General features: G+C 41.2%; 1 protein-coding gene across 1 annotated transcript in view; it reads right to left on the bottom strand.

The window, feature by feature from the left end:
• Positions 1–4,360: 4,360 nt before the first annotated feature.
• LOC143276990 (uncharacterized) overlaps positions 4,361–15,971 on the bottom strand; it is a 17,546-nt gene continuing 5,935 nt past the window's right edge. The window contains exons 6-7 of the mRNA XM_076581696.1: positions 14,532–14,726; positions 4,361–4,517 (exon numbers count right to left, since the gene is read on the bottom strand). Of these exons, the coding sequence (XP_076437811.1) occupies positions 4,449–4,517; positions 14,532–14,726 (264 nt within the window). The 3' untranslated portion in view covers positions 4,361–4,448. The remainder of the gene's footprint in view (positions 4,518–14,531; positions 14,727–15,971) is intronic.

Below are 15,971 nucleotides of genomic sequence, written 5' to 3'. Positions count from 1 at the left end.
GCAGTTTGGCTTCCACTGCTGTCGGTGTTGGGAGGGGAACTTGAGAAACATTAACTCTCTCCATACGAACGGCGAAAGAGACGACGTTAACAGCGTTTCAAGCCAATTAACCACCATCAAAATATTGCAAGTGGAAGGCTCTTATACTGAAGAGGTGAAAGTTGACAAAGAATACCACAATTCTGACGACGGAAGCTAAAGGTTGGGTCATTGAGACACCCACTGGACATCCGAGGGGTCTGTGTAGAGGAGAAGAGAGGACTGGCCGAACTGATTGAGTTAATACAGGCGACAGTGGATTCGGAACCAGTGCACTCAGATTCTCTCCCTTCCTAGGCGGATGTGTTACCACCAGGCCAACGCTCTTGAGAGAGAGGGAGATAGAGGCGTTAACCCCAGCTACAGGGCGTTATGTGAAAACAGTAGGTCACACACTGTGAGACACATATTAACATACTTAACGCGGCACTCTGGTGCAGACTTCGGCAGGGGTCTGGAATCTTGCCCTGTCCTTCTTCTGCATTCGTGGGCTGCAACTCCCACGTTCACTCGTATGCACACGAGTGGGCTTTTACGTGTATGACCGTTTTTACCCCGCCATGTAGGCAGCCATACTCCGTTTTCGGGGGTGTGCATGCTGGGTATGTTCTTGTTTCCATAACCCACCGAACGCTGACATGGATTACAGGATCTTTAACGTGCGCATTTGATCTTCTGCTTGCATTTACACACGAAGGGGGTTCAGGCACTAGCACATACGTTGACCTGGGAGATCGTAAAAATCTCCGCCCTTTACCCACCAGGCGCCGTCACCGTGATTCGAACCCGGGACCCTCAGATTGACAGTCCAATGCTTTAACCACTCGGCTATTACGCCCGTCTTGCCCTGTCCAAACTGCGACATATACAGTGGAGATTTTTCCTATCTCCCAGGTCAACATAATATGTGCTGACCAGCTTGTGCCTGAACCCCTTTCATATATGTATACGCACGCAGAATATCAAACACCCGTGTTAAAGATCCTGTAATCCATGTCAGCGTTCGGTGGGTTATGGAAACAAGAACATAACCAACATGCAAATCCCTGAAAATAGAGTATGGCTGCCTACATGGCGGGGTAAATTAACAAAATGGTCATACATGTAAATGTCAATAAAGGTCAGCAATAACCGTTGGACGTTATTGGAAGATGAAGAAGAACATCCGTATCGTGGCTCACTGGTGCAGACTCCAGCTGGGGTCTGGACTTTTGTCCTGTCCTAACTACTATATAGTTCACCCATGGAGAGAAATTGAAAGTAACTGTTTCTAAAAGCCTCTATTGATAACATGCTTTGTATTTAATAATTGAAATTTGAAAGGATAGTGATACCTTTCCAGTTATCTTCTTAACGTTTCTGTATCAGGAAACGCTGTGTTACGATCCATGCATGCTACACCACATCTGCAAAGCAGATGCCTGACCAGCAGCCATAACCCAATGAGCTGGTCAGGCCTTATGTGCATGCATATAATAATTATATCTGTATGCAACAGAGTGGATCTTTTCTGCAGAATTTTGCCAGAGGACACTTGTGTTGTCACGGGTTCTTTTACAGTGTGTCAATTGTAAGCTGCATACAGCACCTCGCATATCATTTCATATGAATGCCATCCATCCGTTTGCAGAATGTTTTATCATCATCGTTGTTGTTGCTTTTTTTAAAACTTTTTTTTTCTTTCTACTAGATGGGTTTTTTTAACCAATTATCCAATTCAATACATCTTTTACTCATCATTTAGTTCAAAAGAAGAAATTGATTTTTTAAAAGATGAATTTTAGCGTGCTATGGAATCCATGTCATCTTTTACAAATTGCGATATTTTTATAAAGATTAATTTAGCCTTGTGGGAGCAGTTCATGCCACCTGTTTAAACTGTAATTTTTCTTTAAAAAAGATTAATTGTATTGAGTATGCAATCCGTGCTATCATTAACACATTTGTCATTTTTTTGAAAGATGACTTTCAGTTTTGTATGCAATCCAGGACATCCTTTACATAATGTCATTTTTTAGTGGAATTTTAGCCAAGTGCTTAGAATGACTTATAATCATTTTCAGAGTCTGTTCCACATTTGGCTGTTGAATCTGTCCACACACACACACACACACACACAATTTCATTCCTCTTCTACAGATGTAGGAACAATAAGTGATTTTATAACCAGTCATAAATTTTAATACACAATTTCAAAATATTCCACAAATATCTTTAACACAAGAAATCAATTCTAAAAAAAAAGACTGATTTCCAGCCTGTTGATATTATTTGCTTTGCCTGCATAAAAAAACTAACAACAAACAAGCATTCGTTTTTCAGTTCCTTTTTGCGCGCGCATGCACACACACACACACATAAGTAACACACACATATAAATACACAGAGAATGTCATGGTTCCTTCGAAGCAAAAGCTATACACAGGCTATAAATGATTCATTATATTTATTGGAAAGAAAAACTCAAAAACAAGGAAGAAAAAAAAGAAGAAATTATATATATATATATATATATGCATATCAACAAGTCAAACACACACACACACACACAAAAAGAAAAACCAACAACAAAAATAATACTTCACACATTCACCAATGTTATTTTTCTGTTCCACCCCAACTTCTTCTTCACCCCCCACCTCCATCCCCAATCTCAAAATGAAAAATATATAAAGAAACAAACACAATACTCACTACTATTTGATGAATGCCATATTTTTCAAAACATGCATACACACTATCTGGTTACAGGTCACACAGACATATATATGTATATACATATATATGTATTCCCCACATGCTTGAAAGACGTGCAGCAAACTTTGTGTGATAGTGGAATGCCACAATCTGTCTGTCTGTGATAGTGACTGACCATCCTCAGTTTCAGATAAAAATATCTGAGACTGAAAACAGAGTTTTCAGACCTTTCTGCATAAATATTAATCAATGAAGACGTCTTGCTATTGCACATATTCTTAAAGCTCTATCCACATTATCTGTCTAGTATGATCATTCAAAATTTACAGACGTTTCTGCATAAATATTTATCAATGAAGATGTCTTGCTATTGTGTATATTCTTAAAGCTCTATCTGCATAATCTGTCTAGTACAATCATTGAAAATTTACAGACATTTCTGCATAAATATTTATTCTTAAAGCTCTATCCGCATATTCTGTCTAGTACGATCACTGAAAATTTACAGACGTTTCTGCATGAATATTTATCAATTAAGACGTCATGCTATTGCACATATTCTTAAAGCTCTATCCACATAATCTGTCTAGTATGATCATTCAAAATTTACAGACGTTTCTGCATAAATATTTAACAATGAAGATGTCTTGCTATTGTGTATATTCTTAAAGCTCTATCCGCATAATCTGTCTAGTACGATCACTGAAAATTTACAGACGTTTCTGCATAAATATTTATCAATGAAGACGTAATGCTATTGTGTATATTCTTACAGCTCTATCCGCATAATCTGTCTAGTACGATCACTGAAAATTTACAGACGTTTCTGCATAAATATTTATCAATTAAGACGTCACGCTATTGTGTACATTCTTACAGCTCTATCCGCATAATCTGTATAGTATGATCATTGTAAATTTACAGACGTTTCTGCATAAATATTTATCAATGAAGACGTCATGCTATTGTGTATATTCTAAAAACTCTATCCACATTATCTGTCTAGTATGATCACTCAAAATTTACAGACGTTTCTGCATAAATATTTATCAATGAAGATGTCATGCTATTGTGTATATTCTTACAGCTCTCTGCGCATAATCTGTCTGGTATGATCACTCAAAATGGGGACTGAAAAGAGAAAAAGAAAAAAAAAAAATGGAGAGAGGGAGGGAGGAAAAAAATGAAAGGGAGATTATTGCAATGCACAGACATACTCTTGAAAATTCAGTTTATTTCAGGCACAAATCAGTTCTTTTATAAGAAGAGAGGGGGGGGGGAAAAAAAAGAAAAGAAGCTGTTAAAAAAATTGTGCACAAAATAATCACTTCAGATCCTTACTTTTCCCCCACAAGTATGTGCATGTGTACTGGAAAACAAGCAAGTACATATACACCCATCCACATAGAGAGGTACACACACCCAAACATGCACACCCATCCACACACATACGTGTACATACCCACACACATACACCCATACCTGTCCACCCCCCCACACACCCACCCGCACACATACATACACACAACCACACACACACATGCACACCCCCACACACACATTAATGCATACACCTACACATCTACATACACCAACAACCCTACTCCCCACACTCCAATCACATATACACCCACAACAAACCCCCCCACCCCACCCCACACTGCAGATCCATTCGACAGTAAAAAAAAAAAAAACGCCTAGCTGACGGCAAGTTAGATTAACAACGCAGGGGGGCTTGAATCCTCAATTCCCGAGTATCCCGACGTCGGCCACAGTTTCCCCTGTCACACAGCAAAGGGCAACATCAGGCCACCATCACATCAATATTCATCTTTATACCGCTCATTTTAACCCCTTAACTGCTCAATTTAAAAAAATTTTTTTTTTCCAGTTTCAGTTTCTCAAGGAGGCTGTCTCTGCGTTCGGACAAATCCATACATGCTACACCACGTCTTCCTAGGCAGATTGCCTGACCAGCAGCGTTACCCAACACACTGGACGGGTCTTGTGTGCAATGCGAAAAATACATGTGTGTACCTATCAGAGTGGATTTCTTCCACACAATTTTGCTGCCAGAGGACAATACTGCCAAAAAGAAAAATCTCTGTACTAAGTACAGACAATAAAGATTGTGTATTGTAAATACTTTTGTCACCATGGGTTCTTTTTTTCAGTGCGTGCTGCACATAGGTCCCCATCTCAGCTGAATGACTAAGACGCTCAGTTTGATCTTCCTGTGACGGGCGCAATAGCCGAGTGGTTAAAGCGTTGGACTGTCAATCTGAGGGTCCCGGGTTCGAATCACGGTGACGGCGCCTGGTGGGTAAAGGGTGGAGATTTTTACGATCTCCCACGTCAACATATGTGCAGACCTGCTAGTGCCTGAACCCCCTTCGTGTGCATATGCAAGCAGAAGATCAAATACGCACGTTAAAGATCCTGTAATCCATGTCAGCGTTCGGTGGGTTATGGAAACAAGAACATACCCAGCATGCACACCCCCGAAAACGGAGTATGGCTGCCTACATGGCGGGGTAAAAACGGTCATACACGTAAAAGCCCACTCGTGTGCATACGAGTGAACGCAGAAGAAGAAGATCTTCCTGTAAAACTTGGGAGAAAGGGCAAGAGTGCAAACTGAACCCCGGAGTGATGGCCTAGAGGTAACGCGTCCGCCTAGGAAGCGAGAGAATCTGAGCGCGCTGGTTCGAATCACGGTTCAGCCGCCGATATTTTCTCCCCCTCCACTAGACTTTGAGTGGTGGTCTGGACGCTAGTCATTCGGATGAGACGATAAACCGAGGTCCCGTGTGCAGCATGCACTTAGCGCACGTAAAAGAACCCACGGCAACAAAAGGGTTGTTCCTGGCAAAATTCTGTAGAAAAATCCACATCGATAGGAAAAAGAAATAAAACTGCATGCAGGAAAAAATACAAAAAAAAAAGGGTGGCGCTGTAGTGTAGCGATGCGCTCTCCCTGGGGAGAGCAGCCCGAATTTCACACAGAGAAATCTGTTGTGATAAAAAGAAATACAAATACAAATCCTCACAGACACTGTGCTGACAGATGAGCATCTTAACCGTTCCGCCACCTTCCTCCTTGGGACACCCAAGACTTATGTGAAGGAGTCCCCGGGACCCCCAAGATTTCTGACTCGCCAGGTGCCAGTTGCATTGCTTGGCTCTGACTTTTTGACAGTTACACGTGACTAAATGCCTACGCTGACCGAACTACGCCATTGGTCAGTTCCATACTCCACACAGTTGGTAGCGGGTTACGACCATACTACGCTCTTCCGTCCGAGCAATGCGACTGGCCCCAGAAGCCCTGAATGATCATGTGTTGTGGAAAGGTTAGGATTCGAACCCAGACCCTCACGGACTCCGTACAGGTTGATAAGCGTCTTAACCATTCTGCCACCTTCCTCTTCACTGCTCATGAGTATGCTCATCAGTGCAGCGCTGTTGCCCGAGGAATGATCAAGGTTATGGCCCCCCGAAAGCCGAGTAGGGCGGGGTAAAAACGGTCATACACATAAAAGCCCACTCGTGTACATACGAGTGAACGTGGGAGTTGCAGCCCACAAACCCAGAAGGAGGTTACGGGTCAGGACATTGGTTAACGTTTCTTTTTCTTCTTCTGGACTTCTCCCCCTTTGGTTTTGCGCTATTTTTGTTAAGTAAAATAGAAAAAAAACAAACAAACCCACTGCCACTAAAAAGAACCACCACAAGATGGGATAAGTCCTCTCAGTGTCTTCAGCGTCAGCAGATTCATGGGGGACTGTTGCTGAAGGGGGCATGGTGGCAGTTTCAACTCTTGGGGTGGGGGCAGGGGAACACTCGCTCAGTCTGACTCTGCGACTAAGCCTTTATTGTCGTCAGTAGGGGGCTCAGTAAGCGGGTGTCCAAAGTACGTTACATCAGAACAGGCATCACTGAACACTCACCGAAGTGCCACCCTGACTTTGTTTCAGAAAGGTTCAGCAGATGAGGGGTTAATTAACGAACAATTTATTAAAAAAAATTTTTTTTTAATTGAACTGCTCTTAAATGTCGGAATGGAATAAGCATGCACATTTGTTTCATTTATTCTTAACACCTGGGGGAAACGGGGGGGGAAAAAAAAAAAAAACCCACAAAAATGACAAAAACATCTATCTTCAGAAAATAAAGTGAGGCAAGGTCTTCAAGACGTGCAAACGATACCAACATATTCTACCCCACAGCTTCAGGCCTGCTAGAACTCCTCTGGTTCAGCACAACATGAGACCACTGCACTAAAAAGCAGGGCTGCTCCAACAAACATTTTCTTTTGACGTTAATCATGTTGTGACCTTGACGTTTGACCTTGAAATTTCAATACCGATAAAGCTGTCGTCAAAGCAAGCGACTACTCCAAGTTTGGTGAAAACCGGATGTAGGCTGCAAGCTTCATTATCCAAATTCCAGTCATGACCTTGACCTTTCACCTCTCACCCTGCTTATCACACCGTATCAGTAAAAGAGGCGATAGAAAGGTATCGCTATCTTTTCAAGTTTCACTTGTACACCATGCATTACCTAGTGGTCACCAATAAAAAAAAAATAAAAGAAAGGTCAAAGGTCACATAGCCTTTAAAGGCCATCAGGGCAGTGAACTCGTATCCGCAATGTCTTCAGCTCGGCACAAGGATGATTGGGGGGGGAGTGGGGGCGGGGGAGGGGCCCAATCCTCTCCTTCCGCCGTTTTAACATTCCCAAACCAAGTCAGGTACGCATTCATACCTGGGTGTGAGTGATGGAAAATTGAAGTGCAGTGCCTCTCCCAAGAACACAACACCTGGCTGAAACGGGGGATCAAACCCGGACCACTGGATCAGATGCCCAGTGCCTTACTCCGGACGATGGAACGCTATAGCGTTCCTAACGTAAGGTAGCGTTCCGGACACTGAAACGCTACAGTGGTTTCGACAATTAAAAATTTTTTCTATGTTTTCCTCATGGGGTAGCATAACAATCGCAGCTACACCGGGCATTGTGAACATGTCAAGGGTTGAATGGAAAGTTTCTTCATGAGATTTCGTAACAACACACTCCACAGTGAGCCAGCGAGTTCAGGGCCCCACACGACGAGCTAATCTGCATACGTATCGAAAATGGTGTTGCAGACCATACAAGTAAAAATTTGTGGAGTGACAGCGGCTTTTACCACCGTTGAAGTGACTGAAATGCTTCAAACTGAAGGTTTCGACATCGACGAGGATGATGAAGACGTTGAATAAAGTATCTGCAGTGAAGAAAGCTACCAGCAAGAAGTTACTGATTGTGACTCAGCTTCTGAGAGCAGTGGAGAGGGAGGGGAGTGGGTGTTCACACGACGTGAGGAGAGGGGTCAGTGGGTCAAGTACAGTGAGTTGCATTCAGTTACTTTATGTTTTGTATTTTTTGTGATTTTTTTTTCCTAACCCTAACAAATGGGTTGTCGGCAGGGAAAAGCAAGGGAGAGAACTAATCGTCCAGAGTGAGTTAACAGATTCTCCCACAGTACCTCCAGGGAAGATGCCAAAGTTTAACTTATCCACGCACACACACACATAGATACAGAACTGAAGAGTATACAAGCATGTTTCTATTCTATCGCTCATGAAATCAAAACGTATCCAATAAGCACCCCTTCTTATAAATAGTTTAGCTGCCTTAGTTTTCATTTATGACAGAATACAAATTATAGTCATACATGGCACAAGTCTGAAATGAACGTGTGTGTGGATCATGCAATACGTTAGAATGTCAAGGTGTCCACAACTGAAAGTCTGTACATCAACTCCAGGTATCCTTTCAGAAAAAAAAAAAAAAAAAAAAAAATCTATCTACACACACACACACAATGTTGTGAAGAAAGTGATTCAAGCTTCAAGATGCATTATTCATGTAAAGGCCTAGGCCATTCATGAGGGGGTATGCGAACATTACGATGTGTCAAAATCACATTCTATATATGTGAACATCACATTACACACCATCTAACAAAATAAAACAACGGAGGAAGAAAGAGAGACAGAGCAAAGGGCAGAGAGACTGGATTCTTAACTCCTTCTATACCAAGGTATGCTATAGCATACCACATGCGCACAACGCTTTGTTACTGTGGTACCGCGAGTTTAAAAATTCGTAGTTCATAGGTTAACGGTCTTGTCCTAAATAAAACAGCACAACTCTGTTCTACAGTCACCCAAAAGTGCACCTGTACTTTTACTGTGGCTGAGAACGCCTTTGTTTGAGCACAATACATTCGAGCGTACAGTCACCCATCTCTGCCTTCTCGCTCGCTCACTCGACAAGATGGTGTCTCCGTCAACTTCGGCAAGTACTGTGGCTCAAAGTCGAATGCAAACTGAATCTATAGTAGATATCCACTGTGCATCGCATTTGCCCATTAAATTGCTGCAATTAGAAAGTGTCTGTGGTTCCAAAAGACCACATTTGTAAAATTTCTATGTTATGAGAAAAAACTCACCCCCTTAATGTCAGTTGTGAAAACCATGGATTTTTTTTGGTCAATAAATCAGTCAATAAAAAAGTGAGTGCTTTGAAACTTTGCCAAATGTTAGTCCATTCTATTCTTTATATTAACACAAAATTCCACAGCTGTGTGTACTTGCATTCCTTGGTTAAGATATTTTTTTTTGTAACATAAACAAGCAGCCAGTACAGAGAGTATAATGAAGAATGTCATCGGGCAGTACAGAATGAGTTAAAGGGCTCCTGCTATCCCAAGAGAGAGGGGGGGGGGGGGGGGGGGGGAGGATGGGGGAACAGAGAGTAGTGGTGGTGGTGGTAAGCGCAGTTAATAAAACAAAACAAAACAAAAAACACAAACACTGTTAAAATCAATTCCACTCTTTTAAATTTAATTCAGACAACGCAACTGAAAACAATGAAGCGTACATCTGTTTTCAATTTCATCAGCAGCTTCCGTGTAAACACACAAAGTTGTAAGAAAATCAGAAAAATCAACATTCAGTGCAATCAAATCAATCATAATCAATTAGCACAACCATCATGCAACACTGAAACATGCATTAGAAGCCATCACCCCAAATTCTTGCCATGCAACAATTCATATTTTTCAGAAGCACCCTTTCTTTCATTGGAACATATACATCCTGTATCAGTTCACAGCATCCAAAGACATACCAAACTCAAAACTGATCATATACCAGCATGCACAGAAAGCCGAAATATCTTTTAACTACTTTTAATCTTTGCTTATCTCATCATAAAAACGAACAAAATCAATATTACGCACGTGCAACATAATCAGAATTATACACAAAACAAAATCAAAATTACAAGCACACAATAAAAAAAAAACTGCACACACACACACACACACATACACAACAAAATCAGTCCCAATATGCAAATTCCAAAACCAGTATCAGAATATGTCACCTTATTTCAATATAAACTGGAACAAAATCACACGATAAAATAAAAACCAGGACCAGACATACACAACACAACACGATCAGTATAACACACAGACAGAACACAGTACAAAGATCTATCATCACAATAAAATGTTACAATAAATGCTGACAGAATCTGTGCCTCCTGACAAAAAAATAATTTCACAAAGTTTTGTAAACAACCCCCCTCCCCCACGATAAAATAAAAACCAGGACCAGACATACACAACACAACACGATCAGTGTAACACACAGACACAACACAGTACAAAGATCTATCATCACAATAAAATGTTACAATAAATGCTGACAGAATCTGTGTCTGCTGACAAAAAATAATTTCACAAAGTTTTGTAAACAACCCCCCTCCCCCACGATAAAATAAAAACCAGGACCAGACATACACATACACAACACGATCAGTGTAACACACAGACACAACACAGCACAAAGATCTATCATCACAATAAAATGTTACAATAAATGCTGACAGAATGTGTGCCTGCTGACAAAAAATAATTTCACAAAGTTTTGTAAACAACCCCCCTCCCCCACGACAAAATAAAAACCAGGACCAGACATACACAACACAACACGATCAGTATAACACACAGACACAACACAGTACAAAGATCTATCATCACAATAAAATGTTACAATAAATGCTGACAGAATGTGTGTCTGCTGACAAAAAATAATTTCACAAAGTTTTGTAAACAACCCCCCCCCCCCCCCCCCCCCCCCCCCCTGGCCCCCAATTATTCATAAATAAAATCAGATTACTAGTAATTTATCTAATATAGCATCCACTCCCAGATCATGAAATGGAGAAAGTGTTGAGATCTGTCCTCCAAAGACAATACAAAAACTGTCACATATCATCTTCAGTTCCCCTAAACATCATATTAGCTCACTCGGACGACAAGTTTTTTCCCTTGCTTTTCCCCACAGACGGCCCATTTGTAAGGGTTTGGAAAAAAATTTACAAAAAATACAAAATACAGAGTAAGAAAATTAAGCTTTCAGAACTGGTTTATTACGTGTTGAGCTATTACATATAAAAAAAATTTCTCATCTTATTTTTACAGTTTTGCCATATGTAGAAAATACTGTCAATTTTTCACCCTGAATCACCATACCCATGTTCGCTTTCTGCATTAAATTTGCTTTCTTCTTCGTCATCATCCACCTCTTCAATGTCCCACCCTTCAGTTTGTAGCATTTCAAGTACTTCGGCAACCCTAAAACGTTGCCGTTGCTGCCTTGTTCGCTTCACAACATTTTGAGAAGAGCCCGCTTTGCTAACAGGCTGGCACGCGAGCAGACAACTGGTCAGCGACTTTGTCAGCGTGTGCGAGACGGGCCACACATGGCAGGCTGACCAATCATACCATTTGATTGTGGAGTGACCCAGAACAGCGCACTCTGCTTGGCTAATCACAAAATCACGTGTACAGCGCGTGATGGATTTTTATTTCTTGAAAATGCTATTCCATTCTGTCGTCTGAAACCGAATACATTTTATGTAGGAATGCTCATGCATTCCTTCGTCCGGAGAGAGTTAAACTGTGGAGGGAAAAGAACATTGGAGCACTTCTCTGCTATATCCCATACATTTGCAAATACTTCAGCACCATCTCCACCCAGAAACTTCAAAAGACTCGAATTTTCATGAACTTTTTTTCTTTCAGATTCCACCATAACAAAAACAAGACAAGAAAGGCAAGGCCCTCAAGACTCACTTGTGATACACTTTTAAAAAAATCCAAGTTTTTATGTATTGAGTATAATGCATTTACTGTTATATTTATATTTTTTGTATTCTCTAAACTTGGCACTTTGATCTGATATTCGACCCAACAAAGGATCTGTCATTATTATCATTTTTTGTTCAAACAGGAACTTCTTTTGCTAAGCATGGAAGTTTTATTTATTGCAAACGTTTTGGTGTAAATAGCAGAACAAGGGAAATTACTCTGCTGGGGAACAGTTAATGCAGTTTGCATATTATTAGGCTTCATTCTTTATTTTTTTGTGCCAATCCCAGAAGCGCAATATTGTTTTAAACAAGATGACTGGAAAGAACTGGATTTTTCCTATTTTTATGCCAAATTTCGTGTCAACTGACAAAGTAGTTGCAGAGAAAATGTCAATGTTAAAGTTTACCACAGACACACAGACACACACACACAGACAACCGAACACCGGGTTAAAACATAGACTCACTTTGTTTACACAAGTGAGTCAAAAAACAACAACAAAAGAAACAAAGAAAAAAACACACACAAAAAATCATCTTAGTTATCTTCCCATCTTCTTGTGAGCTGTTTCATTCTGCCAACAGTGAACATAATTATGATTGTCATAGTCTCCATCATTTTTTTTTTTTTATCCCACAATAAAATATATCCTCGTAAATAATTATGAGCATTCTTTTGATTTTGTTTTTTGTTTGTTTGCTTTTGTTTTGCAAGGTTGCAGAATTTTTTTGTGCGCAGTAATTAGAACTACGCTGTTAAGTCAGAGGTAGGATGGCTATGATAAAATATACACACACACAAAATCCTTCTCTAAACATTAATACTCATCGTTAATATTCATCATACTTCCAATCAACATACATTCACTTGTTACTTGGAGTGCCCATTTTACCATTATGCTCGTCATAAATGATTTCCAATAAGTATAGGCATCAGTGTCTCAAAACTGTATCTGAGATAAATATGGAGTGAGATTCCAGCTATTTCCAATATCCACTTTAGAAATGTCTAGGATGTCCCACAGGACATGTGCGGTGGGTTATTTCCCTTTTCAAAATATCATGGATGCCTAATTATGCGTTATCAGAAACCCCGACCATCGAAATACAAAAAAACCCCACAACAAAACATTTAACGAGAAGAAGCAAGAAAGACAACCAAAAAGGGAGGAAAAAAAAAAGAAAAAAAAAAAAAGAAGAAGAAAAATCCAACTCTGCACACACACACACACACAAAAAAAAACAACAACAACCACACAACATCGTACCAATTAAATGCTTAGTCACAATTAAACACTGATTCACAACCAAACACTGATCAATACAACCATGCATTACAAAAAAGAAAAAAATAATAAAATAAAACCAAAGGAAAAAAACAACAACAAAATTTCACCAAAAATAAATATGAACACACTTCAAGATTCCATCCCCTGATTCACGTCATGCAACGGCAAGGAAAAGCACAGGAAAAGGAGCCATGCCATTTTTTTTTTTTTTTTCAACAGAGAGAAATTTTTAAAGTTCAACACCACTGTTTGCATATATAGATATTCAATACATGGCCATGCAATGATGCACACAATCTGATGAAAGTTATTCAGATATTAGAACTGATGTTAAAGACATAATGCATAAACCCAAATGTAAAAGACATATGCATAAACAAAATGTCAAAGCACTCAAATATGTCCACAGCAAATTCATGAGGCCACTCATGTTAGATAGGCATAATGCAAGGAAAACTGTTAACCCATGATTGTTCACGCACACACAGGTCCACTACCCCTCAACACACACACACACACATTCACTGCTTCCAGTTTCTCACTGCATTCAGAGAAATTCATTTTCGCTGTACCACATCTGCTGAGCAGATGCACGACAGCGGTATAACCTAATACATTTAGTCAGGTCTTGAGTGCATACACATGTATTTGTGTACCTATCAGAGTGGACTTCTACAGAATTCTTGCCAGAGGACAACACTTTTTATTGCTACGGGTTCTTTTCCAGTGGGCCAAGTGCATGCTATACGGGAGCTCAGTTTATCATCACATCTGAATGACTAGACGCTCAAGTTTGATTGTCCTCTCAAACCTGGGAGAAAGAGCGAGTGCCGGTATCAAACCCAGGCCCTCACAGACACTGTACTGGGCGGAGGAGAAGTGTCTTAACCATTCTGCCACCTTCCTCTGATTGTTTTTCGTTGCTATCTAATATCACTGTCAGTGGGGGGAAAAAAATCTATCGGCAACACACTCTGATCACAACCAAAACAACTACAAAATGATCCGACTCAAAATACAGCCACTGCCATCACACACACAGAGACAAAAATGAGGGAAAGAGAAAAAAAAAAGCAAAACAAACGGGAAAAAAAACCCAACAACCCCACAATATAAATCACAACACCAAATACTCAAAAAAAACCCAGCATGCCATCACTGAATAACCAAAGAATCAACAGGCGCGTTCACATTCACATCCACCACCACCACCTCCTCCCCCCTTCCCCCCCCTCCCTCCTCCTCCTCCTCCTCTCGCAGCTGCCTCCACCTCCACAACCTCCCCCAACCTACCAGCAGCCAGGAGGGGCAGCAACGCTGGCAGCAGGAGAAGCAGCAGGAGCAGGAGGAGAAACCAGGGGACGCGGGGAAGAGCTCGCCGCAGCAGCTGACTGGATAGTACTGGATGACGGGCGTCAGGGCGAAGAGAAGGCCCAGCACCATGAAGACCATCACGAAGGAGTGCACCCCGTGCATGCGGCTGTGGGGCTGGAGACACACACACACACACACAAAAAGGGACAATAATATCATCGTTATTATCGCTGCTGATTCCGGAGTACACCCCGTGCATGCGGCTGTGGGGCTGGAGACACACACACACACAAAAAATGGGACAATAATATCATCGTTATTATCGCTGCTGATTCGATACAAACACACCTACAAGCGTTTTATATTTGTATTTATTTATATATATTTGTATTCCTTCTTATCACAACAGATTTCTCTGTGTGAAATTCGGGCTGCTCTCCCCAGGGAGAGCGCATCGCTGTACTACAGCGCCACCCATTTTTTTTTTTTTTCCTGCATCAGTTTTATTTGTTTTTCCTATCAAAGTGGATTTTTCTTAAGAATTTTGCCAGGAACAACCCTGTTGTTGCCGTGGGTTCTTTTACGTGCTCTAAGTGCATGCTGCACATGGGACCTCGGTTTATCGTCTCATCCAAATGACTAGCGCCCAGATCACCACTCAAGGTCTAGAGGAGGGGGAGAAAATATCGGCGGGTGAGGCGTGATTCAAACCAGCGCGCTCAGATTCTCTCTCGCTTCCTAGGCGGACGCGTTACCTCTAGGCCATCACTGCACATACAAAGAGAAGGCCCAGCACCATGAAGACCACCACGAAGGAGTGCACCCCGTGCATGCGGCTGTGGGGCTGGAGACACACACACACACAAAAAACCCGACAATAATATCATCGTTATTATCGCTGTTGATTCCGGAGTGCACCCCGTGCATGCGGCTGTGGGGCTGGAGACACACACACACACAAAAAAAATGGGACAATAATATCATCGTTATTATCGCTGTTGATTCGATACATACACACCTACAAGCGCTTTATATTTGTATTTGTTTATATGTATTTGTTTATATATATTTGTATTCCTTTTTTATCACAACAGATTTCTCTGTGTGAAATTCGGGCTGCTCTCCCCAAGGAGAGCGCGTCGCTATTCTACAGCGCCACCCATTTTTTTGTATTTTTTCCTGTGTGCAGTTTTATTTGTTTTTCCGATCAAAGTGAGTTTCTTCTTCCGAATTTTGCCAGGAACAACCCTTTTGTTGCCGTGGGTTCTTTTACGTGCGCTAAGTAACCTCGGTTTATCGTCTCATCCGAATGACTAGCGCCCAGACCACCACTCAAGGTCTAATGGAGGGGGAGAAAATATCAGCGGCTGAGCCGTGATTCAAACCAGCGCGCTCAGATTCTCTCTCGCTTCCTAGGCG

The sequence above is a fragment of the Babylonia areolata genome, chromosome 33 (genome assembly GCF_041734735.1).
Source record: "Babylonia areolata isolate BAREFJ2019XMU chromosome 33, ASM4173473v1, whole genome shotgun sequence".
NCBI classification, from domain to species: Eukaryota; Metazoa; Mollusca; class Gastropoda; order Neogastropoda; family Buccinidae; genus Babylonia; species Babylonia areolata.
The sequence above is the reverse complement of the archived record's forward strand: the minus strand, read 5'-3'. Positions and strand labels throughout refer to the sequence as shown.